General features: G+C 44.1%; 1 protein-coding gene across 1 annotated transcript; it reads left to right on the top strand.

Moving 5' to 3' along the window:
• Positions 1–551: 551 nt before the first annotated feature.
• Positions 552–26,378, top strand: LOC147021932 (uncharacterized). The gene is made up of 4 exons (XM_085892373.1): positions 552–781; positions 12,491–12,529; positions 22,816–23,177; positions 26,055–26,378. The coding sequence occupies exons 2-4, from the start codon at positions 12,517–12,519 to the stop codon at positions 26,100–26,102; spliced, it is 423 nt and encodes a 140-aa protein (XP_085748499.1). The 5' UTR covers positions 552–781; positions 12,491–12,516; the 3' UTR covers positions 26,103–26,378.

Below are 26,378 nucleotides of genomic sequence, written 5' to 3'. Positions count from 1 at the left end.
AGTTCCTGTAATTCTCTGTGACAAAAAGGTTTGTTGATTTTTTTTTCCAGTACAGTACATGTCAGTTGGAAAATGCTTCGTAATTTTGTCTGAAATTATTATTTATTTATTTTTTACAACGCCAAAAAATACAAAAACAAACAAAATATTCTTTCATTAATTAAAAACATTTTTGTTCGACTTCTCCTTTGGGAGATTCGACACACCGTTTCAAATATAGACATTCCTTTTTGCAAAGCTATAATGTCGTCATCAACCTTTAACAACACGCTACACACATTCACATAACATCGTTATTGTGACGTATCCGAAGGATTGCGGGGTGAAAGACCAGACAACAGTTCAGTCGAAGCTGCACGTTTCATGCCCAGGGAGGCGCACACTGCGCATGCGCGTGGCGGGGCTCCAGTTTCATGCCCAGGGAGGCGCACACTGCGCATGCGCGTGGCGGGGCTCCAGTTTCATGCCCAGGGAGGCGCACGCTGCGCATGCGCGTGGCGGGGCTCCAGTTTCATGCCCAGGGAGGCGCACACTGCGCATGCGCGTGGCGGGGCTCCAGTTTCATGCCCAGGGAGGCGGCGAGGCGCACACTGCGCATGCGCGTGGCGGCAGCTTCACAGAACATGACAGTTGCTCGCGCTCGGTTTCCGTCAATCGGACGAATAACGTGTTAGGGCGTGGTTTGTGTCATTCCTCAGTGTTTTGTTGGGGTATCGACCATTTCCGGGATTTTTGTTCCTTGCTCGGGCCTGTATCCTCACGGCGAAGCCTTTTCATCTCGGTATGTTTCATTCATATTCGTGTAATTATCCACCTTTCCACAAACAAACTCTTTTAACCCCCCCCCTCCCCCCACAAGGCCAGATGTGAAGTGCGATGGCTGTTTAATTATTACACTTAGTAAATCGAGATTTTAACCGTGTCAGGGAGCCGTGCGATCCGATCGAAGCAGATGCAGCATGAAAAAAATAAATAAATCGCAGAACCGTCGGGAAGCATCCGTAAATAAAAATATAAATAAATGGAAAAAATAAATAAATAATCAAATGCAGGTGAGCGACCCGAGACGATGGGGAAGCACGGTAAGTTATTGCTTACAATGTGTAACCTTACCCAGTTAGCTTACACATTGTGCAACTTTGTAAGTTGTAAGTCCTTGTGCAACTTTGAGCTTTTATAACTTTATATGTACACACACGTGATATAAACAAACTCTAAATGTTGCATGAAAGCATAATTCATCAAGTTCTGTTGATGTTTAAGTTGTTGGTGCTGTTGTTAAATCCACAATCCTCCTGGGTTTCTTGACGAGTTGAAATTTTCTGATGAGAAAACTTCGACGTCGGTGGTAAAGTTAACCTCCACAATTATTGCATTCAGTTCCCAAACTACGACGATGAAATCTTTCACACGTCACCTTGTACCATCAAGACTCCGCTCCCTGCCCATATGTTTTGAATGTTCGACGGTTCTTGAATGATGTCTTCCCAGACAAGTGGATCGGGGACGTGGACCAATTACTTGGCCACCTTGTTCGCCTGCCCTGTCCCCATTGGACTACATTTCATGGGGCTATGTACAACTAGTGTTTACTCGTCAAAACCACATTCTTTCAATGAACTTATGGCTACAAATCACAAATTCAATTCATGAAATCCTTAGCAGCAACTGGAGAATGTTTTCAACAAGTTGGAAAATCAGATTAAACGATGTATTACGAAAGATGGACGTTATGTTGAAGTTATAAAAGTTGAAAGTTGCACAAGAACCTTGTATGAATATATATATATATATATATATATATATATATATATATATATATATATATATATATATAATATAATATAATATATAATTGTATATTATATATATAATTATATATATATATATTAGAATATATATATATATATATAATTAGATTACCATACGTCCGGTTTTCTCCAGGACATCTCCATCTGGCCGGGTTTTATAAATATCTAAAAATGTCGGGGATTTTGACTCTTTTTATTTTTATTTTTCATTTAAAAATTTTTTTTTTGCTTTTGCATTTTCAAAGGTATACATTTTATGATTTGGAATACTGAGTCTATAATTATGCCATCATGGCGTATTTGACGTGTTCGAACATCGACGCTCACCCGTCCACTTCTTGTCCATCCACGCAGTGAGAGAGTCCAGTGGAATGCTTAGTCCACAATTCAGTGTCTTTTTTTTTTAGTCTGTACCATACACACTTGTTTGATTTTCTTATATTCTTTACAATGCAAAACGAATGTGCAAATTCACTGCAGAACTAACAACAAAATTCTCGGGTTTTCGACGTGGTCAAGAAGAATGGAAAGTCGAGTGTTTGGTATGTAGAGCTGGTACGAACATCTTTGTGGCAAATAAATGTGTTATTGATTTACAATCTCATGTGGACCTGGCCAAGCACAACATTTCCAATAATAATCCAGTATTTCGACTGGAAGAATGGTGGTTTGCAGTCAAAATTAATTGAGGTCCAGAACACACCTAATGAGACTGCTGATACGATTGCTCAATGCATAAAGGAAACTGTGAAAGAGTGCCCTCTTGTTTTTTTGGAGTGTCCCTCTCCAGTGTCCGTTTTTTTGTTTGTTTCTTTGTTTTTTCTTTGGAGTGTCCCTCTCTTTTTCTGTTTCGAGAAAAAAATTGTGCAAATGGGTATTCCTACTTGAAAATAGTATAAACTTAGCCACCTGTGGGTTATTGATTAGGTGAGAGTTGATTGGTTATTTCCTCAAATTATGGGTGAGAGATGTACTACTTGTCAATGTCTGCAACAGCTGTAGAGGAACTCGGGTAGAGCTTGGAACATAAAAGGGCTTACCTTATGTCCCTTTTCTTGGTTCCTTTACGCAGCTTTCTTTGGTTAGAAGAGCATGGGAGATGACTTTTTTTATCATCCTAGCCACCTGGGATAATTGATGAGGTGATGGCCAATTGGTTATTCCCTCCAATTATGGGTGAGAAACGTGATTGGGTCTTGTTCCATGGTAACTGCAATTGGCATTGCATGCGGTACATGCTTGGGAGCCTCGATTGTGCGCATTTCTGTCTATGCTGTCATTGATGACTCAGCAATAAGTAATGAAACCAGACTGGGGGGTAATGGGTGTGTGTGGCATTGGAATTCTCATGTGTGTACTACTTATGAATGTCTTTACAGCTGTGGAGGAACTCTGGGAAGGGTTTTAAACAATAGAGGCCTCACCTTGTGTGGCTTGTCTTGGTTGCTTTGTGCAACCTTTATTTGGCTGGAAGAGCATGGGAGTGTATGTGTGTGTGTGTGTGTGTGTGTGTGTGTGTGTGTGTGTGTGTGTGTGTGTGTGTGTGTGTGTGTGTGTGTGTGTGTGTGTGTGTGTGTGTGTGCACGCGGGGTGTGCTTACACATTGTAAGCAATAATGAATAATAATAATAATAATAATGAAGTGTTTCCCCATTGTCTCGGGTTGCTCACCTGCATTTGATTTTTCATTTATTTATTTTCATTCATTTATATTTTCATTTATGGACACTTTCTGACAGTTCTGTGATTTTAATTTTTTTATTTTTCCTGGCGTATCGGCTTCGATGTCCGTCAGCACACAAAATTACCTTTCTTCTCCATTGTCTCGGGTTGCTCACCTGCATTTTTTTCCATTTTTAGGTCATCTCGTCAGAGATGACCTAATAAAACCAGTCGATGTCCGTCCGTCCGTCCATACATACGTACGTACGTCCCCATTTTTTTCTTCCGATTTTCTTGATATTTGGTATGTGGGTAGATGTCGATGAGGGATGCACGACGGTATGACCTTTGACCCGATTGAAGGTCAAGGTCAAGGTCACTCCAAAGTTGCGAAATCGTTCATTTTCAAAATCTATCTCCTCCGCCGTTTATGATCCGATTTGAGCAAGAGGGCAGAAAGCCCTTGGCCTGTACAATATACCTCTCTTTTTCGAAGTTTATCATCCAAATTTGTCTGTTCCAATTATTAGAATCGTGGTACTCCAAATTCTGACCACTCGCTCGACTTGTTTCCCCAAATTTCAATTGATCAGAGTTTAGCACAGGAAATTTGTTTTTTTTTATACCTCGAAAAGACGAGGAAAAAAAATTCATTTGGTATATGCTTAAAGCTGCCTTTATTTATTTTTAGCAACATAACCTGACCCATTCAACATGTTTATGTGTTATTCAGTATTGCAGTGAAACCAGTTTTGGTGGTTTTCTGTTGGTTAATTAGTAATGCAACTCCAGGATGCATTTATTACTCAAGTAATACCCAAAATCCAGGCTGACTGGACACCTCAAATCTTTCCCGTTGTTGAACCACCTTGCAGACACCGTTCTATCCCACTCCTCCCTCAAGGAATTCAAGAAGTGAGTGCACTCCCTTTTCATGTCACCCCCCTATCCTTACCCCACGATCTTTTTTAACCCCATCGACCCTACCTGGCCCATCTCTCATACTTGCACGTTACAGTTTTCCCTACCATCTCCTCTTTCCTCATTTCCTGTTTTTTAATCCCTTGTCTGTTGTGTCCCACGATGGTCCCTCTGCCCATTAATCAACTTGCTCTTCCATGAGCTTCGATCTTGTTTCAAAAGTAATAATGATGCAACTAAATTATGCAGAAGTGGCAGATTTTGAAGAGTTGACCAAACTGGAAGTTTAAATGGTATATTTGCCTTAAAGGAAAGTTGGTAAAACCAAAAACCATCATCTTGGCCAATGTAGACAGCAGTGCCTGGCCCATTTATAATGTACTAGCACATTACCCATAGGGTGATTAAATCACCCTCCCCCCTGTACAGGCGTGCACACACACACACACACACACACACACACACACACACACACACACACACACACACACACACACACACACACACACACACACACACACACACACACGTAGATAGTTTGAGACCTGGAAAGGCTCCGTTCCACCTTCTGAAACCCGCATATGGAGAGTAAACTTGTACATGCAATTCTGACAACTCAACAAAAAATTGTCTCAGCCTCCCCTTCCCAAATCTGTCCCATCTTTACTCTCCTCCCCCTCCCAGTCCCATGTCCTCACCCTTCCCCTCCCAACCTGAAGGCATCGATCTCCTATCTCCTGGCCACACTCAAGCCTTCAACCCCACCCCCTCCACACCAAAATACCTCAACCCCCCCCCACAGCCTCAACCTCCCCCTTCCAAAGCTGTCACGTCTTTACTCTCATCCTCATCCCACTCATAAAAGCAAACAGGCATTAACACATCGAAACAGTGGAATTAATGCTTTCTACTCTTCTATCATGCTATCACCGGCTTCACAGAAACCCGCCAGTCGCCTGTTCAACTCACAATTTTAAGAGAAAATAGTTGGAAATAATAGCAAGGACCTGCATAACATCTGCAGTAAAAGCACTTCATGAGAGAAAGCATTCTAAAGGGTAAATTCAAAAGTTCTAAAGGGTTCCCAAATTGGTAACTGCAGTATAGAAATTGTGGGTGGTGTCAGTTGAACTGTCTAACCAATGGGGGAAACTCGCACACACGTAAGGCTCTGTTTATAGGATAGACTTGCACTGAGACAGTGCTCTTGGTGTGACTGCTCTTTATGGGAAAGATTTCCTGGTCCCATCCTTTACTGTCTGCCAAGTAGTCAAGAGAAGAGAAGAGAAGATGATGCTTTGTATACCAGCAATAAACACAAATCAACAACTTGATACAACCCGCATATTGAATAAATCAGCTTTGTTTTAACCACTAATTTGATACTAGAAGTATCGTGATCTATAAAATAAACAATTCCACGTGAATGTATGCAAGGCACACAACAGGTTGAACATTGTTGTGAGAAATTACAGTGGTAACTCATGTAGAGCTCTAACCACACCTTGCAATGGAGTGATGACCTATCAGGAATTGGTTATCAACCAGAAATGTTCACGATTTATCATGGGCGCCCCATTGCTCTGTGATGAGAATGGGCATCCCTTGACTTGACTAAAGTATATGTTCTGGAGGTTGTGGGCACACTGCAGAAAAGATAAAGTGGAACAGCCATTTGCAGCAGTTTGCAAAGTGATATGGACATCGTGTTCCTGAAAGTAATTGTACACTTGTTATTCAAAGTGAATCTCGCTCCCGCTGCCCGCTTTCGGTCTCGCACCCGCTGCCCGCGTTCGGTCTCGCACCCGCTGCCCGCTTTCGGTCTCGCACCCGCTGCCCGCTTTCGGTCTCGCACCCGCTGCCCGCTTTCGGTCTCGCACCCGCTGCCCGCTTTCGGTCTCGCACCCGCTGCCCGCTTTCGGTCTCGCACCCGCTGCCCGCTTTCGGTCTCGCACCCGCTGCCCGCTTTCGGTCTCGCACCCGCTGCCCGCTTTCGGTCTCGCACCCGCTGCCCGCTTTCGGTCTCGCACCCGCTGCCCGCTTTCGGTCTCGCACCCGCTGCCCGCTTTCGGTCTCGCACCCGCTGCCCGCTTTCGGTCTCGCACCCGCTGCCCGCTTTCGGTCTCGCACCCGCTGCCCGCTTTCGGTCTCGCACCCGCTGCCCGCTTTCGGTCTCGCACCCGCTGCCCGCTTTCGGTCTCGCACCCGCTGCCCGCTTTCGGTCTCGCACCCGCTGCCCGCTTTCGGTCTCGCACCCGCTGCCCGCTTTCAGCTCTGTCCTTTCCAAGTTTCTGCAGGACACACACCCTTTTCAGGCCAGTAACCCTTTTCTTGTTAAACTCCCAAAATGCAGGCTCACAGCTCACATCCACTAATTAGTTCCTCAATTATTCCTCTTGCCTGTGGAATCAACTTCCCTTTCTGTTCAGTCCCATTATTCCATCCAGGGTTTCAAAAGATGTGTTCACCATTATGTCAGATCACCCCCATCCATACTCTTGATCGCATCGACTCCAAATGACCCCATTTCCAAGCACTCCCTTAATCCACGTTATTGTCATTTTCCCCCCTCTCCGTCTCCTCTTTTAATTTGTTAGTTGTCGATTGGTTTGTTCCTTTTATGTTTCATCCCTGCTTTCCCATTCCTCTTCTTGCTGTGTTTCATTCTTGTGTGCAGCTTGTTCACCCCCATGTGTCCTCCCTCCCCTTGATCTAACTGTCACTGTCACTGTGACTTCTACTCTATTGTCGGTGTTTCTTCTTTTCAATTTTATTCTGTTTCATTCTGATCTTGCTCTTCAATGAGCCTTGACCATGTATACAATACTATATTACACATATATTGAATCTATTTGTCGTTAATAAAAATAGGACCGCAAATCCTGAAGTTCATCTGGATCAGGAGCAACAGTCACTCAACCTCCCCCCTCCCCCCCTGCAGATCCCCCTAGACCCTGATTTTTTTATTTTTAATTTTTAATGCCGTAAACAAACGTGAATCATGGGTTATGAAGGTTGTGGTAAAATTTCATCAAAATTGTGGGTGTAGTTTCGGAGAAGAGAGTAAATACCTATTTTGGGGGGATCAAGCACACCCCCCCACTCCCCTTTCCGTAGAACTCCTTAATGAGCACAGATTTTGATGCAGTCAATACACCTTCGTTAGGCATCAGATGTGAAGCTTGTGGCCAAGTTTCATCAAAATCGTGTGTTTAGTTCAAGTGATAATGACTGAAGTGTTCACAGGCTTACCAACTCAATGACTCAATGACTCACTGACTCACCTATGGGAACCGCTCGATCGCATAAGCTCACTGGACCAAATGGTGTTCATATGGTGCAGGACATAATGTGCTAAATTGCCTCCTCCTGTGTTATAGTTCCTTGTCCTGTACAATCGTGTGTGTGTGTGTGTGTGTGTGTGTGTGTGTGTGTGTCTGTGTGTGTCTGTGTGTGTCTGTGTGTGTGTGTGTGTGCCTGGTGTTGGCTGAATGGTTAGGGTGGTGGGCTTGGAATCCAAGGATCCTGAGTTCAAATCCCATTCAGCTGTTGAATCAATACCAGGTGGGGTTGACTCAGCCTGTCATCCTTCTGAGGTTGGCAAAACGGCATGCTGGTACCCTGTGTCGGAGTGGCGACCCGTCCAGGATTGTACCCAATAGCCAAGGAGTCTACTAAAGCAGCACCAACGCTCTACACAGAGTATGGTCCCAATGGATGGATGGATATATATGTATATAGTGTATATGTACGAAGTCCATCTAAAATGTAACGGAATTGAGCCTGCTGTGTGCTCCACTCACACAACTTGAATGAATGGGTTGCGTCACAGTCTTTCGCAACATTCCAGCACTATATATGATTGGTGATGGTTGATTGCGCTCATTGTGTGATTTTTTTTACAGGTCGTGCTTTACACGTTGTTTCGTCTGAGTCGTCACGTGAGCTCTGAGTCGTGTCGACTATAAGTCATGAGCAGAGCAGAGAGCCAATCTGAAGTTTCTTGCCAAGCTTGGCAAAACACCTTCTGAATCCTGAATTGCTGCAGCAAGTCGAAGGGGAAGAAACGATGTCACGTACACGTGCATTTGAATGGCACAAGAGGTTCAAAGAGGGATGGGAGGAGGTTGAAGACGATCCACAGTCTGGAAGACCTTCAAGGAGCAGAACGGCGGACAACATCGAGCGTGTGAAGCAGATGGTGTGTGCAGATCGTCGACTCGCATTGCGGATGATTGCTGAGGAACTTTCCATCAACAAGGACACTGTCTGGAGCATCACTGAAAATCTCGAAATGCGCGCGCAAGGTGTGTGCAAAGATGGTCCCCAAGATATTGTCGGACGACCAGAAACAGCAGAGTCACTGTCTGTCAAGACATTATCGAGCGCCTCGAGGACGATCCAGACATGCTCAGGAGAGTCATTACTGGCGATGAATCGTGGATATTCGAATACGATCCCGAGACCAAATGGCAGAGTCGTCAGGGAAAAGTCCGGCATCACCAAGACCAAAGAAAGCAAGGATGTCGAAGCCGAAGGTCAAGGTGATGCTCATCGCGTTTTTTGACATCAAGGGCATCGTCCACTTCGAGTTTCTACCACAGGGTAAAACAGTGAATCAATGCGTGTACAAAGAGATCCTCCGGCGCCTCATGAGATCAGTCCGGGACAAGAGGAGGGATCTGTGGGAGAACAATGCCTGGGTGCTCCACCATAACAATGCCCCAGCTCACAGTGCCCTGAGCATCCGACAGTTTCTGGTGGAGAGGAACGTGCCAACTCTGGAGCAACCCCTGTATTCGCCAGACTTGGCCCCTTGTGATTTTTTCCTATTCCCCAAGCTCAAGGGGGTGATCATGGGGACTCGATTTCCTCATGTAGAAGCCATCAAAATGGCCATGATGAAGGAGCTCCGGAGGAATCCAGAAGAAGCCTTCCAGGGGTGCATTGAAGCGTGGAAGAAGAGGATGGACAAGTGTGTGAGACTGGAGGGAAACTATTTTGAAGGGGACAAGCTGTGATTTCAATATATTTTTTGGAATAAAATTTCTGTGAAGTCAGTCCCGTTGCTTTTTAGACGGACCGTGTGTGTGTGTGTGTGTGTGTGTGTGTGTGTGTGTGTGTGTGTGTGTGTGTGTGTGTGTGTGTGTGTGTGTGTGTGTGTGTGTGTGTGTGTGTGTGTGTGTGTGTGTGTGTGTGTGTGTGTGTGTGTGTGTGTGTGTGTGTGTGTGTGTGTGAGTGAGAGAGTTTACATATATAAATACACACACATACAGTCGGCGCTTCACCACACCTTTACCAACTGCTGAAGACATCATCACCTGCGAGTTGCACAATTAAAGCGCTTCACCACACCTTTACCAACTGCTGAAGACATCATCACCTGCGAGTTGCACAATTAAAACACTTCGCCGCATTTCCCACGAGCTGCATAAGATTTTATCACCCGCCAACATCCCCCACAAACAATGGGCAGATGACTCGCCCCTCCCACAGCTACCCACAATTTCCACATGACGACTGATGTGCAGCATGTCCTGGGTCTCAATCGTTTTTCTCATCCCACTGCTTTGAACTGTGTTTTGCCTCTTGCTCCACTCATTGATCAAACATGGCTCCCAAGCATAAGACCAGTGCTGTAGATGCATCGACTGCCAAGAGGCAGAAGAAAGTGATGAGCTTGAGCAGCAAAGAGGAGCTGCTTGATTGGCTTTCAAGAGGAGAGAGTGTGGCCCCTTTTTGTCGAGTGAGTGTGGACAGATGTATGGAATAAACAAATCCACCATTCGCTACATACGGAAGAACGAGAAGGTGATCTGAGAAAGTGTTGCTGCAAGTGCTGTGCCGAGCATCAAAGTGGTTACTCAGGTCCGGAATGTCCACATAAAAAGGATGGGGAAAGCTCTCAATGTTTGGATTCAGGACAACTCACAGAAGAACATGCCTTTAAGTAGACCTCTCATTTGTGCAAAGGTGATACGTATGTACACGAAAACACGTATTTGGCTGGCGTGGGTGGCACTAGCACGAGTGAAATGGGTGGCGCTACTAGTACGAGTGATATGGGTATGAGCAGCCCCAGTCCATTCTGAGTGAGCAGAGGATGGTTTTACCACTTCAAGAAGTGGCAAGGTCTGCGCAACATTAAACTCATGCGAACATACCTCCTGCAGACCAGGAGGCGGCTGAAACATTCCCTGCTCAAGTTGCACAGCTCATCAAGGAGAAGGGTTACCTTCCAGAGCAGGTGGTCAACACTGATAAAACTGGCTTGTTTTGGAAAAAGATGCCAACATGAACTTTTATCTCGAAGCGTGAGGGGACAGCATCGGGGTTCAAGGCCGGAAAGGACTGGGTATCTCTTCTCCTCTGTGCAAACGCAAAAGGGAACTGCATGACGAAGCCCATGATGCTGTATCATTCCCTGAACCCATGTTCTCTCAAGGGCAAGAACAAACACATTCTGCCTGTGTTTTGGAGGGCCAACAGGAAGGCATGAGTAACGGCAGCAATTTTCATGGATTGGTTCCATAACTGTTTCGTCCCTCACTTGGAGAGGTACTTGGCGGGAAAAAAGGTTCTCCTGCTCGTCTTTAGCGCTCTTGGCCACCCCGGGGACCTGAAAGCGGCTCACCCGAACGTCGAGGTGATCCTCATGCCACCCATCACCACTTCCCTAATCCAGTCGCACTGCCAAGGGGTAATCTCCACTTTCAAAACATATTCTACCCACCGAACCTTTCGCTGCATTTTGGATGTGATATACCAGACCAGGGCTTTCAATGGACTGTCAGAGCTCACCATCGAGTCTTATTGGAAAGGGTTCAACATAGCCTACTGCATCGGCGCCATCAAAGAGTCACTTGACGAGGTGATAGCCTCCACCATCAACACCTGCTGGCAATACCTGTGGCTACAGGCAGTGAAGAACTTTATAGGCTTTCCTGTCAACATGGAGGAGAGGAATAGAATTGCCCGATTGGCACGGCAGGTGGGAGGGGAAGGCTTTGACGACGTAGAGCCTGGGGAGTTGGATGATCTTATCGCCTCGCATGCTGAGGAGCTCACCAAGGAGGAGTTGGATGCCATTATCAAGGTTTCTGAGGAGGAGGAGGCGGACAGTGATGAGGAAGAGGTGGTGAGGTCCAACCTCACGGTCAAGTTCCTGGGTGAGATGCTGCAGGACATATGGGCAATTGCCGACAGGCTGCAAGATACCGATCCAGTTTTGGAGCATTCCCTCAACTTCAAGGGTGGATTGGATGATGTGATGTGATGCTCCCCTCCCATACAAGGAGCTGCATCAAAACCTGCAGAAATCTGCCAGGCAGCTCTCGATCATGATTTTTTTTTTTCACCCTGGTCCCTCCACCGCAGAAGCATCAGCACCCTCTCTTGTCTGTCCTCTCAATCTTGTCTATCCTGCCTCCCCCTCAGTGCACGACTCATCAGCAACCTCACCTGCGTCGTCATCAGGGGTTCATAGAGTTCACTGGATTTTAATTCATCATCATCATTTGAAAAGTTGCATCAATAGAAATTTCAAAAGGTACCTGCTGTTGTTTTTTTAACTTTTACGGTAAGGTTGGTTAAGCACTTTTAATAAACTGTAATCGCATTCCTTCAATAAACATTGGAAACGTCACGAGGTGTTGTCGTTTTTCATTATTGTTTTTTTTTTTCAAAACATTTTTTATAAAACTGTTATCTTGTGCATTCGCAGTTGTAAAAGTTTTCTTTAATTTTTTTAATTTTCCACTATGAATCAGGAACTGCCAGGAACCTATCCCCCTTTTTTCCATTGAAATAATGCCCCAACATTCGTGGCATTTGCAGGAACGTATCCCCCGTGAATGTCGGGGTTCGACAGTATATATGTATATCCCAATCGCATCTCTCACCCATATTTTGCGTGAACAACCAATCATCCCCAGGTTTGACTCGGACTGTATTATGCTGTCTTTTCGCCCTCCATCACCTCATTTTTCCATGAGCAGAGTTTTTGAATACCAAATTAAATTAAAGCAAAATGTGTGACCACAAGAGTTTGTGCCATTACTAATGGAATATGGCTTTTGCTGTTTTTCTTTTGGCAGGGAAGACTGCTTTTGATTAATTTCTGATGTGGAACCAAGGTGAGTGTCCTGCTCATACATCCACATCGATATGAAGACAATGTGTATGCTATATGGTATATTTATACCGATACATTTTCCTCAAAAGGAATGGGTTTTTTCAGACTAATTTCACTCACATACTTTAATGAAAAAATATTTATTTATTTTGTTTTTTTAAATTATTATTTGCTGTACCAATAAGTCTCATTTTTGTCTTTAACTGTATGTTGCATTTTTGTTCTCCATTCGAACACTTTGTTTTCCTGACTTCCTTTTGGTTGGACCATCTTAAACTTTCACTCTCCATGTAGCCAGACGTTGTATATACAGTCAGGTACAAAAGTCTGAGTTCACTGAAATCATGAGTGCCAAGCTTCCTCGTACCACGATTTCAAGCAGCAGTTTTTCAATGTGTTGAAGATATTGTTGCGGGCCGGAGGTTCCGTGGTGAGAACGATCGCTAGGTGGGGAAGGTTACGTCGTCTCCCACCAGACTCTCCGGAATTATAAGCCGTCCCTCTTCGGATAATTCCGTGAGGCGGCGGGTCGCTTAACCGACAGTGGACACCAATACCTCCACCACATAGCGTAGGGTCTTTTTGTCTCGAACCAATTTACCGAATAAACCACGCGGTGCCGTCTACCGGGGAACCACGCCCTCAGTACGCCTTGCCCAAACAGGACCACTCTACCGACTACCAACTGCCAACTACCTTTCCGGTTTGGATGCAGCGAGCGATCTGCCAAGGTTGTATTGGCTGGAATGAACGGATTTTCGGGTATATAACCTGCCTAAGCTCAGATTCGAACCATGCTGGACCAATGGAGGAAAAGACGAAAACGAACTGGGAACATTTCTCCAATAATTTATTTACAATCACTTGCAAAAGGACTCAGAGCAGACTTATTGTGGGATATAGAGGTAAGATTTACAATGATCAAACACTCAAACAGTTCTACTTAAAGACGGCGCCACACACTCAGACGCGCACTCAGACGAAAATAAACCCAGATGTATTGCAAAGGACCCCTGCAGCCAGAGAGGGTGGTGAGCTGAGTTCGCAGTTCTTTTGGGGTACCTTAACTTTGGAGGGAGGGGGTGCTCTGTGGTGCGGCACCTGTCAATGGTCGTGCAGCTCAGGCACAGCCACACGCATGGAGCTCGTGTCCGCAGAGGAGCTTGACTTGGGTAGAGCGGAGTCCAAGGCAGGGATCAGGGCCGCCGACAGGACCCACGAGAGACCCGGTCAAGGTCGGGCGCCCTTGAACCAGCGCATCAGACGGCCCACCGAGGCGAGACAAGGGCAGACCCTCCGCGTCACGACCTCCTTTTTCCCTTTGGCAACCAGCGACAAACTGGCTCACTCCAACCACTGACTCCAGCTCATGAACACGACCCACACAGAACTCCACTGAACTGAAGACTCCTCCAACTAACGAACCCTCCGACTCAGCACACCAACATGACGACGAACGACCCCCAAAGAACTCCTCGCTGAGGACGGTGTCGTAATTTTTCCATCTCCCTCAGCGGGGAGGGGCCTCGGTGAAATTAACATCACTGTCCGCCTTGATTGGCCTCCATGGGTTGTCCGCCTCCATGGGTCCGCCCCTTCTGGGCGAGCCTGCCCCTCACGCGTGACTGCTCTCACCAAAAAGGTAGCTCACAAAGATTTTGCCTCGGAAAGCGAGAAAAAAGGTACTGTGGTTCAAATAAGAGGGGAAATAAAGATTTATTACCCAAACTAAAAAAACATTGCAACGCACCCCTTTGATTCCCACTAAACACAAGGAGGGGTTCTGTCTACACATATACTTAACGGCATAACTAACTTTGGGTCAGCTGTATGTTTGAATGCATACGGTTCCCAGAACCGTAACAATACTTATGTAGTCATTTATTCACAGTCTTTCCTTACCTCTGCCACTGATGGTGCATGGATGTTGTTTTCACCCTGTCTGTCTATTTGTCTGTCTGTGGACAGGATATCTGAAAATGTTGTGGACAGATTCGGACGAAATTTGGTGGAGAGGTTGGGTGTGTGACAATGATGAAATGATTCGATTTTGGTGAAGATCTGGATCTGAATCCAGACACTAAAATGTTTAAAGTGATGCTTCCCCATTGAGAGATCGGGGCAAAAACGATATATAGCATGGTATCTCAAAAAGTTGTGGACGGATTCAGGCAAAACTTGGTGGACAGGTTGGGTTTGCGACGAGGCCAAATTGATTCAATTTTGGTGTTTATCCGAATCCGGATACGAGAATTTTTAATGCAAGATGTATTGGTGCGTTCATAAAGAGAAAATAGAAAGAGGTGTAGCCATCTGGGTAAAAGACAGTATTGCATCGAGAGGAAGGGGTGACATTATGGAGGGAAATAATGTAGAGGAGTTTGCATGGATAGAGATTGTAAAATGTAATGTAGAGAAAGATACTGGGATGCTTTTATAGAGCTTCTGGCATGTGATGCGTCAGCAAGCAGCTTGCTATTGCTTTCCAAGCCAGTGTATCAACCGCTTTGTGAGCGACTCCCCTAACTGCTTTGCAAGTGGTGCAAGTGATTTTAGAGAGATGCTTCATTATGTTAGCAAAAATGGCTGCCGTAAGCTGATTCAAAACGCTACTACAACCAATTAAATGTTCAGAGGCATACCCCTGCTATTTATACTCATAATATTACTGAAATGTACATTCCATACTTTTATTGCTACTTCTACTTTTCATCCTAATTCTTCAATATGTACAAAAATGCAGGCAGGTCGATGGTCTTTGTCTTCTGCCGTCTCCTCTCCGGCCTTGCCCCCCCCCCTTTTGCTCTGTCTGTACTCTGTCCCCCCCCCCTATACTTCTATAGGGTGCTCAAAGTCCTCCAAGAACCCCCTTCTGGTGAAACTGCTAAAATCAAGAATCACTGCTCACCTTCACTCATTCATTTCTACTTTTTTTTTTACACCTCTGGAACAAAGTCCCACACTCTCTTCAGTCCCACTCCTTCCTCCAGGTCTTTAAACAGCTTTTCACCACAATCTCTTGTCTTCCCCCACCCAAAACCTGGATCTTTTCTACCCCCGTTAATCCACTCCAAACCCACCTCCTTCAAATTCCCTGCTTTCCTTCCTGAAAGTCCCTGTAATGTCCATCTTGTATACTCCGTGTTCCCCATCCCTCTCCCTTCCACAGATCTCCGAATGTCTCTGTTCCCCACTGTGGTTTCCTTCCCTCTCCCGCTCCTGTCTCCTGCTCCCCTTGTTATATGTTCTGTGTGTTAGCTCTTATACAAGCTTCGACAATGTATACCAAAAAAAACAAACAAGTAAACGTATTGACTCAATAAGTTGAATACTTATTGACGCAAGGAATTTCAGCTTTTCATTTTAAATTAATTTGTAAAAATTTCTAAAAACACGTTTTCACGATGTCATTATGGAGTATTTTATGTAGATCAGTGACAAAAAAACCTAAGATTTAGTCCATTTTAAATTCAGGATGTAACACAACAAAATGTGACAATGTCAAGGGCTGTGATTACTTTCTGAAGGCACTGTAAATAAAATAACAGGACTGGAGTTCGATTTATATCACTGTCAGAGGAAACAAAGATAAGTTTAGAAAATAACTCGGCAAGCCAAAAGAAAGTATGAGAAGGACATGGCTACGAATATTAAGTAACAAGGCTTTCTTTAAGTGCATAAGGGGTAAAGACCAGGTCAGAGCAAGTGTGAGCCCATTGAGGAATAGCACCGGGAGAGTGGTTAGTGATGAAAGTGAGATTAGACGGCAGGCTTATTAGGGTACCAAGCCTTTCAGGCTGGGTAACCTATTGGTTCACAGGCACCAGCAGTGACCACTATTTTCGTTGTGTCTGTGTGTCTGTCTGTCTGTCTGTCTGTTTGTGACTCTCACCAGAGCATAGCTCCGTGACGTTTGATGCGATCTTGATGAAACTTGGACACAAGCTAGATATCATGGTCTAGTTGTGTCTTTTTGTACGAGGGGCGTCCCACGCCCTTTGTGGGTGGAGCCACGCCCACTTGAACTTTTTTTCTCGATTTTATTCTCGCAATTTCATTTCCTAGAAGCTGTGCGTAATGTCCATAAGTACAACATATAAAAAAATCCGATTTGATTTGGTCAATTTTGATGGAAGAGATTGGTTTTTACGATAGGACTTCCTCAAAAGCTTCCACTAACTCAATTGTACCTATAATGCCATTGTTCAATAATGTCCACGAACCATCGTCGCCTCCCGATTATATAGCATGGTATCTCAGCTTGTTGTTTTTCTTTCTTGTTTTTTTTTTTTTCCACCAGCAATTTTCGGGTTTTTTTTCGCTTTTAAATTCATTTTCTCGGCAACCATTAGTCTGATTAACATAAAGTTTTCACCGTAGTATGTGTTTTTTTTTGTAGTATTTTAAAGTGATAATTATGACATCATGGGTCATGTGGTATGGGTGCCACCTTTGAAAAACCGAAAAACTTTGGATGTCTTCTCTGGAACCATTCGCTGGAAAAAATTGAAACACAGTTCATTGTCAAGATCTCCGCAAGTGGTATAAAGTGGTGTTAACCGTGATGCCATCGGTGAAGTGGTATCCCAGTGAAAATTTGACACCCAGAACGCTGCATCTGAGAAATTTGGAATTTCTTGAGCGCCATCTATGCAACAACTCGCAGAAGGGAAAAAAAATATTATGATGTCATAGGTCACGTGGTTCGGTAGCCATATTGTTTTGAATTTTTTTTTTTAATCTTCTCCACACACATGTTTCCCATGACATGGGTGTACAAGTTTGTTAATGACTAATTGCTAGGTCACATGGTTTGGTGGCCATATTGAATTTACCCTCAAACCTTCAAAAAATCTTCTTCTCCAGAACGGCTGGTCAGATCGAGGAGAAACTTCCCACACACCTTCTTCAAGGCTTGGGGATACAAGTTTGTTCATGAATAATTGATAGGTCACATGTTTTGGCAATTGGCAGCCATATTTGATTGAAGAAAAATATTAAATAATGTTTTGTTTGGAACCATTTATCCTATCGAAGCAAAACTTTGCAAGTATCATAATGCCATTGCTGCATGTAGAGTAAAAATTATGATGTCACAAGTCACGTGGTTTGACGGACATCTTGGATAGAAAAATGCACCTTATCCGATTAACACGAAACTTCACATGCATGATCCCCTACCCAATTAGAGGCAGAATATAAATTTATGATTTCATGTCATGTGGTTTGTCAGCCATGTTGGATTGAAAATTATAAACTTTTAAAATCTTCTTCTCCAAAACGACTAAACAGATTGAGGCGGAACTTTACACACCTGTTTCCCAAGCCATGGGTGTACCATTTTGTTAATGAATAATTTATACATCACATGGTTTGGTGGCCATATTGGATTTACCTTAAAACCTTTTAAAATCTTCTTCTCCAGAACGGCGGGACAGATATCGGCGAAACTTCCCCAAGATGTGGGGATACGAGTTTGTTCATGAATAATTTATGTCACATGGTTTGGCAGCCATAATGGATTGAAGGAAAATATTAAATAATGTTTTCTCTGGAACCACTTCATCAAACAACATGATACTTCACAATTATGATCGAGTAGACATGGGGAAGGTATGTTTTAAATTTCAACCTGATAGGCCACATGGTCTGGCAGCCAACATTATTTAATTATTTGATTCTGAGAATTGTTTTTTTTTTAATAAGGCTCACTTGGTTATGCCTGGATGTGTTTGAGGGTGGAGGAGTAGCCCAGGAAAAAGGGACAACTGCGTACATAATAAATAGGTGGAACGTGGCCTGTTCTTAGATCCATAACTTGTCAATACTGCGCCATAGAGAGACGTGTGAGGCCTCGTTAGACTCGGGGAAGTCCCGGTTTACCCTCTGCACCCATGGTGTCAACATTTATTACTTCGTGTTCAGGTTATTTAAACGCTAATTCATTTGATACCGACCATGTATTCAGGAAAAACGGCTAACTGTGTATGTAATAAATATATTGAACACAGTGTGTTACTCGGTCCGTAACTCGTCAATCCTGGGTTGTATCAAAGCCGGATGTCTTGGTACCCAGTCATCACTGCCCAGCAGTTATAAAGTGGCAGTTCTAGTTAAACAGTTGTTTTGCTTCAACTTTTACCAAGAACAGTCAGGAGAATTTCCATTAGCTTCGAATGCATATCAAAAAGGTGAGTAATGGCTTTCACAGAAGATCCAGGTTGGAGTGGAGGAAGTAAAGGAACAGCTCGAAATTTAAGATTAGATGAGGCTCCAAGGCCAGATAATATGCACCCAAGAGTATTGAGGGAGGTGGCTGAGCAAGTAAGTGAGATGTTAATGGATATCTTTAAAAGCTCACTGGAGCCAGGACAGGTATCGGAGGATTGGAGAGTCGCATATGTAACTCCGCTATTTAAGAAAGGATCCAGAGAAGATTTGGGGAACTTGTTCTTCCACGAGCCTTGACCATGCATACATACAAAAAAAAATTGTATACCTGCTCGTTTGACCTCGGTTATAGGGAAGGTGATAGAGATGTTAATTAAGGACCAGATGAGGAACCATTTGAATAAATGGATTTATTATAGGCAGGTCATGTTTTACAAACTTATTGGAGTTCTATGAAGCAGTTTCTAATTAGGTGGATGGTGGAAGTGCAGTGGATTTAGTACAGGGTGTTTCAAAAAACGTGGACTATTTGAATGTTTTATTGTAGAAAAATTACAAAAGGTAGCAAGTACACTGATACATTGATGGAAAGCATTCACCATGCCATTTTCGAATCACTCATTATACTGCTGTAATCGACATTTTCAATGTGTGCTCAGCTTCTGTTCAAGCAGGCTTTGATCCTGACTCCGAAATTCTCCACAAGTGGCTGGAGTGGTAGCCTGATGGTGCTCCTCCAGCTTCTGCTTCAGGACAGCCAGGATTTGAGGTTTGTTGGCATAAACGTGACCTTTGGCAGCACCCCCCAAAAAAATCCAAATGATTCAAATCTGGGCTGTGGGGCGCCCACTCATACGTTGAGCCCAGGCTAATAGTACCACAATTTCCAAACAGGTGGTGGAGCAAGTCGATGGTTTAACCTGCAGTGTGTGGTGGGGCACTGTCCTGCACGAACCATGCAAGTCTGGATTGGTTTGGAGACCGTAGTTGAGTGAGATCAGCATGGAATCGGCGTAAGACGTCGTGGTACCGCTCACCATTGACTGTCACCTTCTTACCATTAGTGTCCTCGAACCAATACGGTCCAGGCATACCTCATCTGGCATTCAATGCACAGAAGCAAGTGGACTTGGGGGTTCTTGAGAGACATCTCAGACACCTCCTCAGGTGGCTCAGCACCCCAGAAGATGTTGTGATTGTTCATAGCCCCATGCAACTGGAAGTGTGCTTCATCACTTAACCACAAAGAGTTGATGGGGGAGGAGGATACCATGTATAACTCATCACCGATTCTTCGCCTCCTGCTTCAGCACCTCGGAGAGGGGTCAAGGCTCTATCCTGAGGATTTCTATGCTGAAATAAACATAGAGAATGCACGAATTTATTTTGTCGAAATAGGTTAGGATCATTTGAAAAGATGAAAATAGCTTCCAACTTACATAAATGTGCCATACTCAGACCACTATCTTGAAAGAGTCTATGTTGTGTTGTTCATCACTTACTGGATTATCCACCAAGTGTTGTCCACCAATGGCAGAAGTACAATATGTGGTAGAAGGACTTTGCATATTCCTGAAAATACATACTGGCTGTATCCGTGTTCCAGTTATTCTTGCGAATCATCAGGGGGACATATTGCTTGATGCGCTGGGCCAATGGGGATTACATGATGCAAGGGGAAACCTTGGAGGATGTCACACAGGAGGACTGGGGGTGATAAAATATGGAGGAGAGGGGGTAAGCAGACGGGACAGTGCCAGACAGATAGGTAAAGCTTGAGGTAAAGGAAACAGGGTTTTAGGTTGTAATTGTCAGGGGATAAATTATAAATCGAAGGAGGTGGTTTGTACACTGTACAGGAATTTAGTGAGTGCCACATTTAGAATATTGTGTGCAGTTTTGGTCACCACAGCTCAGGAAGGATGTAGCTGCCATAGAAAGGGTTCAATGCAAAGCTACTAGATTGATTCCAGGCCTAGCTAGACTTAACGATGAGGAGCAGCTGAAGGAGACGGGGCTTTATACACAAGAAAGGAGGCGGTTATGAGGTGATGTGATGGAGATGTTTAAGACGATGAAAGGTATAGATAAAATAAGTGCAGAAGAATTAATCAGCAGAGTCGACAGTGATAGGACCAGGGGCTATAGCCTGAGATTAAAGAAGAAGAGAGTTAAGATGGTAGTGAGGTAAGGGTCTTTTACTCAGATAGTAATTAATGCATGGAATGATCTCCCTGGAAAGGTAGTGGCAGCGGAAGCCGTAGATAAGTTTAAATTGGAATTAGATAGGTACCTGGAAGTATATTGGGATATGGTCAGGACCTGTCAGTAACTTCAGTATGGAAGGGCAATTGTGTAAATCTGTACTGATTGTGATGTCTGTGAGAGTCTTGTCAAGGAAGTGTGTGTTTGTGTTTGTGTGCGTGCGTGTGTGTTCCATGTTGTGCATTCCTCACCCTAAAATTACCATCATCCCTTCCCCTCCCCCCCCCACCCTCCACCAATTTTTTTTTTTTGCATAAATAAAAAATAATAATTTATTTTAATGCCCTGATGATATCTCTGAGTCTGTCACACTTTTGTCATTTCCACTCCTTCCCCATTACACCAATAAAATTAAGTCCTTAGCTTGATGGATTTTTTTTTTATCTGGTGTTTGTGTAGTACAGGCATGATGGGCCAAATGGCCTCCTCCTGCGTCAAATTTATTATTGTTTACGTGATCTTCAGCTAAATGAATGAACAGAGGCACACGTATTTTTGTTGTCCGGGGTTCGGTGGCGATAAACGACCACGAGGGGGAGCAGTAGGGTCGTCTCCACCGAACACCCTGGAATTTAGGTCGTGACTCTCGGATAAGTCAGAAAGGTCACGGGTCCCTTAGCGGACCGTGGTTGCCAATATTTTGACGGCGTGGGGTCGGGTTAATTGCCTAATTTCAATATACCTAAGTACCCACGTCATCTAACTACCAGGGACAACCACACCCTCGACAGACCTCATTGAAACGGGTCGCTCTGGCGACCTTGGTCCGGTGTAACCGAGCGGAATTACCAAAGTCCTTCGGACCCAATGACAACTTACGGCACGGACAGCCTCACTATTTCTCAAGGCCGCACCATGCTGGGTCAATGGAAGAAAGCACGTGCAACGAACTGGAGCATTTAACAGATATTTATTGACAATAGGGAGGGAGACACAGAACAGAGTTATCTGAATAAAAGCAATGTACAATGAACAAAAGCACTTAACAATTCTACCTAAAGTCTGGCGCCACACACACACACACACACACACACACACACACACACACACACACACACACACACACACACACACACACACACACACACACACACACACACACACACACACACACACACACACACACACACACGCTGGACCCCCTCGAGTCTTTATTCGGTCCCTCAGCCCAGGAGGGAAAGGCGAGCTGGGACCAGGGTCTTGTCGTTACCTGGCCGCCTCGTGCGGTTAGGCCCGCGACTGCGCGTGTGGGACCTGTGGTCTGTAGGAGCTTGGATGTCGAGCAGCCGAGACTCAACTCGGCGACCACCACGACCAAGACCGCTTGAACCACGATCGCAGACGAAAATCAATCGCCACGATCACTCCTGTGCTCTCATCTTGACAACCACTCTACTCTTTCTCTTCTCCGGCCACTCGCCTCCTGATTGGACGAGGGGTTGGCGGGCGATCAGTGTCCTCCCCTCATTCGTCGGGCCGAACACTCCATCTGGCTAAGGCGGAGTCGGCCCTGAGGTGATGAGCTTCCTGATTTGACAGGGGGGAACCCCCTCCTTTCCTGGGCAGAGTCGGAGCTCTGAGGTGAGCGAAGAACGAAGATTTGTTGGCGATGTTAAAAAAAAAAAAAAAAAAAAACCTGACTATAAAAGAAACCTGCAGCGCACACATGAAATTAACCCATTAGACAGAAGGACGGGGCCCTAACTATAAACACATACTTATCAAAATAACTGAACTGTGGGGGCTGCTGTCTGTTTGTGTGCAAATGGCTTCCAGATTCGTAACAGTATAAGGCTTCTTCTTCACAAAGTGGTTGAACAGACAATAGCCAATGTTTTGTTGTGTGTGCAGGTTGTGGAAATCCTGCACATCCCCCAAATACTGGTGACTTCAGACCCCAAGGACTGCCACAATGTCCTCCATGTCCAGGCAACCAGGGATACCCAGTGCCACCTGGAACCATCCCAGGTTATCCAATGCCTGGTCAACCCATGTGTTTTCCTACACAGCCAGGGTTCCCAAGTCCCAACATGCCCTACCCTGGTCACCCCGGTCACCCTGGTCACTCTGGTCACCCCCACCAACATGCTGAAAAAGGGCATTGTGGTAAATCAGGAGATCATCATCATGGCCATCACAAGAAAGACAAGAAAAAGAAGGACAAGAAAGACAAGAAGAAGGAGGGCCACAAAAAGGGCCACAAGAAAAGCAAGGTTGGTATTTCAGTTTGCCAGTGTGTTAATGATATTTCCACCAGTTTCTGATAGGATGGTGCAGAGATAGCACACTTACCTATGAGCTGTTTCATCTGGTTTTGATCCTTGACACAACTAAACTATCAGACTAGTGCTTCACAGGTAGGACATTGTTTCACAAAGTGTGCCAACTCTCAGGTGACATTATCCTTGGAGCACGGTGTAGCACAGCGTTTCCCCCCCTCCCCCCACTGTGTTTCCCCACCTTTATATAGTCTTGGAGAGAGAACATCCACTAAAGTCCCTCCCTCTACAAATCATTCATACTCGTACTTGCTAGACAATGCTGCTTCCGGAAGTAACCACAAACCTCGCACCCTGGTGTGCTTTCTACACAGTATAAATCTAATGGCATTGTAATTTGTTACCTTTTTACATGTCTTCTCAACTTTTTCATGGACCTCTCACCTGAACAAACATTACAGTTCGTGTATACACTGCTTATAGAAAGTCTTTATCAGACTTTTCCCACCTTTATCTACACATCGTTAGCCACAACTTATAAGTGAAAAAACAAATTCGACAAATTTCAGAAAATTAATTAAAAATACAAAATTAGATTATCTTGGTTGGATAAGTGTCTACCCCCCTGAGTTAATACTTGGTGGAAGCACCTTTGACAGCAATTTCAACTGTGAGTCTGTTAGGATAGGTCTCCACCAACTTTGCACACCTTGATTGGACAATATTTTCCCACCTTGATTGGACAATATTTGCCCATTCTTCTGTATAAAACTGTTCAAGTTCAGTCAAGTTGCTTGGGGAGCGATGATGGACAACAATCTTCAAGTCATGCCACTACACAGATTTTTGATTGGATTGAGGTCGAGGCTCAAACTGGGCCATTCGAGGACTTTATCTTTTTGTTCTTTACCACTCCAGTGTAGCTTTGGCTGTGTGTTTTGGGTCATTGTCATGCTGAAAGGTGAACTTCCTCCCAATTTTAACTTTCTTGGAGAGGGGCAGCAGGTTTTCTTCTGGGATATTTCTGTATTTTTCTCCATCCATTTTCCCTTCCAACCTGACAAGTGTCCTCATCCCCATAACCTGATTCTGCCACCACCATGCTTCACAGTTGGATGGTGTTCTCTGGGTGATGTGCTGTGTTGAGTTTACACCAAATGTAACGTTTTGCATTTCGGCCAAAAAGTTCCATCTTAGTCTTGTCAGACCACAAAACTTTTTGCCACGTGTCTTCAGAATCTCCAGAGTGTTTTTTTGCATTCCTCAAACAGGACTCAAGGTTGGCTTTCTTGAGTAATGGCTTCCTTCTTGCAGGCCAGACTTGTGGAGTGCTTGAGATATTGTTGTCACATGCACACAGTGACCAGTCTTTGCCATAAAGGCCTGTAGCTCTTTCAAAGTTGCAAGTGGCCTCTTGGTGGCCTGTCTGATCAGTCTCCTTGCTTGGTCATCCAGTTTGGAGGGACGGCCTGATCTTGGCATGGTCTTGGTGGTACCATATGCCTTCCACTTCTTAATGATTCTCTTGACTGTGCTCCAAGGGATATTCAAAGCCTTTCAAATATTTTTATACCCACCCCCTGATCTGTGCCTTTCCACAACTTTATCGTGGAGGTCTTTTGAAAGCTCCTTGGAGCTCATGGTTGAGTCTTTGCTGTGAAATGCACTACCCAGCAGAGGAAACCTACAGGAACAGCTGATTTTATTCTGAAATAATCAGAATCACTACAATTTAACACAGGTGGAGGCGAATTAATTTGGCGTGTGATTTTGAAGGTAATTGGTTTTACCTGAGCTAATTTAAAATTGTTATTATAAGGGGTGCGTACACTTATCAAACCAAGATATTCTAGTTTTGTATATTTAATTAATTTCCTGGAATTTGTATAATTTATTTTTCACTTGGAAGTTGTGGGTTACGATGTGTAAATAAAGGTGGGAAAAAAAGTCTGATTGAATGGAATTTAATTCCAGGTTATAAGGCAACAAAAGGTTTAAAATTTTGAAAGGGGGTGTAGACTTTCTCTTGGCATTGTGTGTATACAATTTATTCCATAACAAATGACACACTTTTGAGTGTTAACATTGCATTCTACCAATACATCCTCAAACTAGGACAGCACTTCGGTGAGTGGATACCTCTGCCACACTGAACAGTTTGTTTTGTAATCCACTGATAGGCTGGATCTGCATCCATACCTGAACCAAAATCTAATCAATTTGTCCTTATCACCCACCAAACCTGTCCACAACACTACATTTTGCGATATTGTGTTTCATCTCGTTTTTGACCCGATCTCTCATTTATGAAGAATCAGTTAAAATAAAAATTAAAAAAAACATTCTCGTTTCTGGAACCGGATCTTCACCAAAATCGAACCAACTGGACATTGTGACACACCCGACTCATCCACCAAGTTTCTGAGATCCTGCAGACAAACAGACAGACATTAAAGCATAACCTCAGTCCACCTTTGGTGGCGGAGGTAATTATAGTAAATGCATGTATACACCAAATTATTGGTTTGTAGTTTTTAATTTGTTCAAAATTAAAATTCACCCCAAATCAGCATGCAACATAAGTGAGTTTCACTACAATTGATATACACTATAAGTAACCGTGCCTTGTCCATGATTCGGCAGGATGCACGTGTGAAGATGATGACAAAAGACATGAGATTGACAGATTCTCGGCCAATTGCCAAATCACTGAAATGATGTATGATGTACGATGATGAATACACAATATTGCGCTGAGGGAACCGAAACCTTTGTCTCAGTAACAAGGAAAACTTGAAGCATGAATATAATAAATGTTTGCAGGTTTGATTAAACCTCATCTCATTTGTCTATCTCTCCCCTTTTCCCCAGAGCTCGAGCTCATCCTCTTCGTCGTCCTCTTCAAGCAGCTCAGATTGATCACTGCGGATGGAAAGCTCTCTGTGCAAACACTTCGTACTGTGTTTATAAAAGCTTTTTAATTAGTGCCTTGCAATAAATAATATATTGGGTTTACACGTTTATCTGTGCCAACTTTATGGCTTTGGATGGAGTTTTGTTCTGAATGGGGATCAATTTACTTTTATTTCTTTTTTGGTGGGGGGGGGGGGTTGATTTGAAATTTATGGACATGCTTGCTGATATTCCTCATGATTGTATTTCCTAAACACAAAATAAAACGATGAAAATGTACAA

This window comes from Eptatretus burgeri, chromosome 8 (genome assembly GCF_056783735.1).
Source record: "Eptatretus burgeri isolate ZD-2024b chromosome 8, Ebu_testis_v1, whole genome shotgun sequence".
NCBI lineage: Eukaryota > Metazoa > Chordata > Myxini > Myxiniformes > Myxinidae > Eptatretus > Eptatretus burgeri.
Note: the sequence above shows the minus strand (reverse complement) of the source record. Positions and strands in the feature narration are given on the sequence as shown.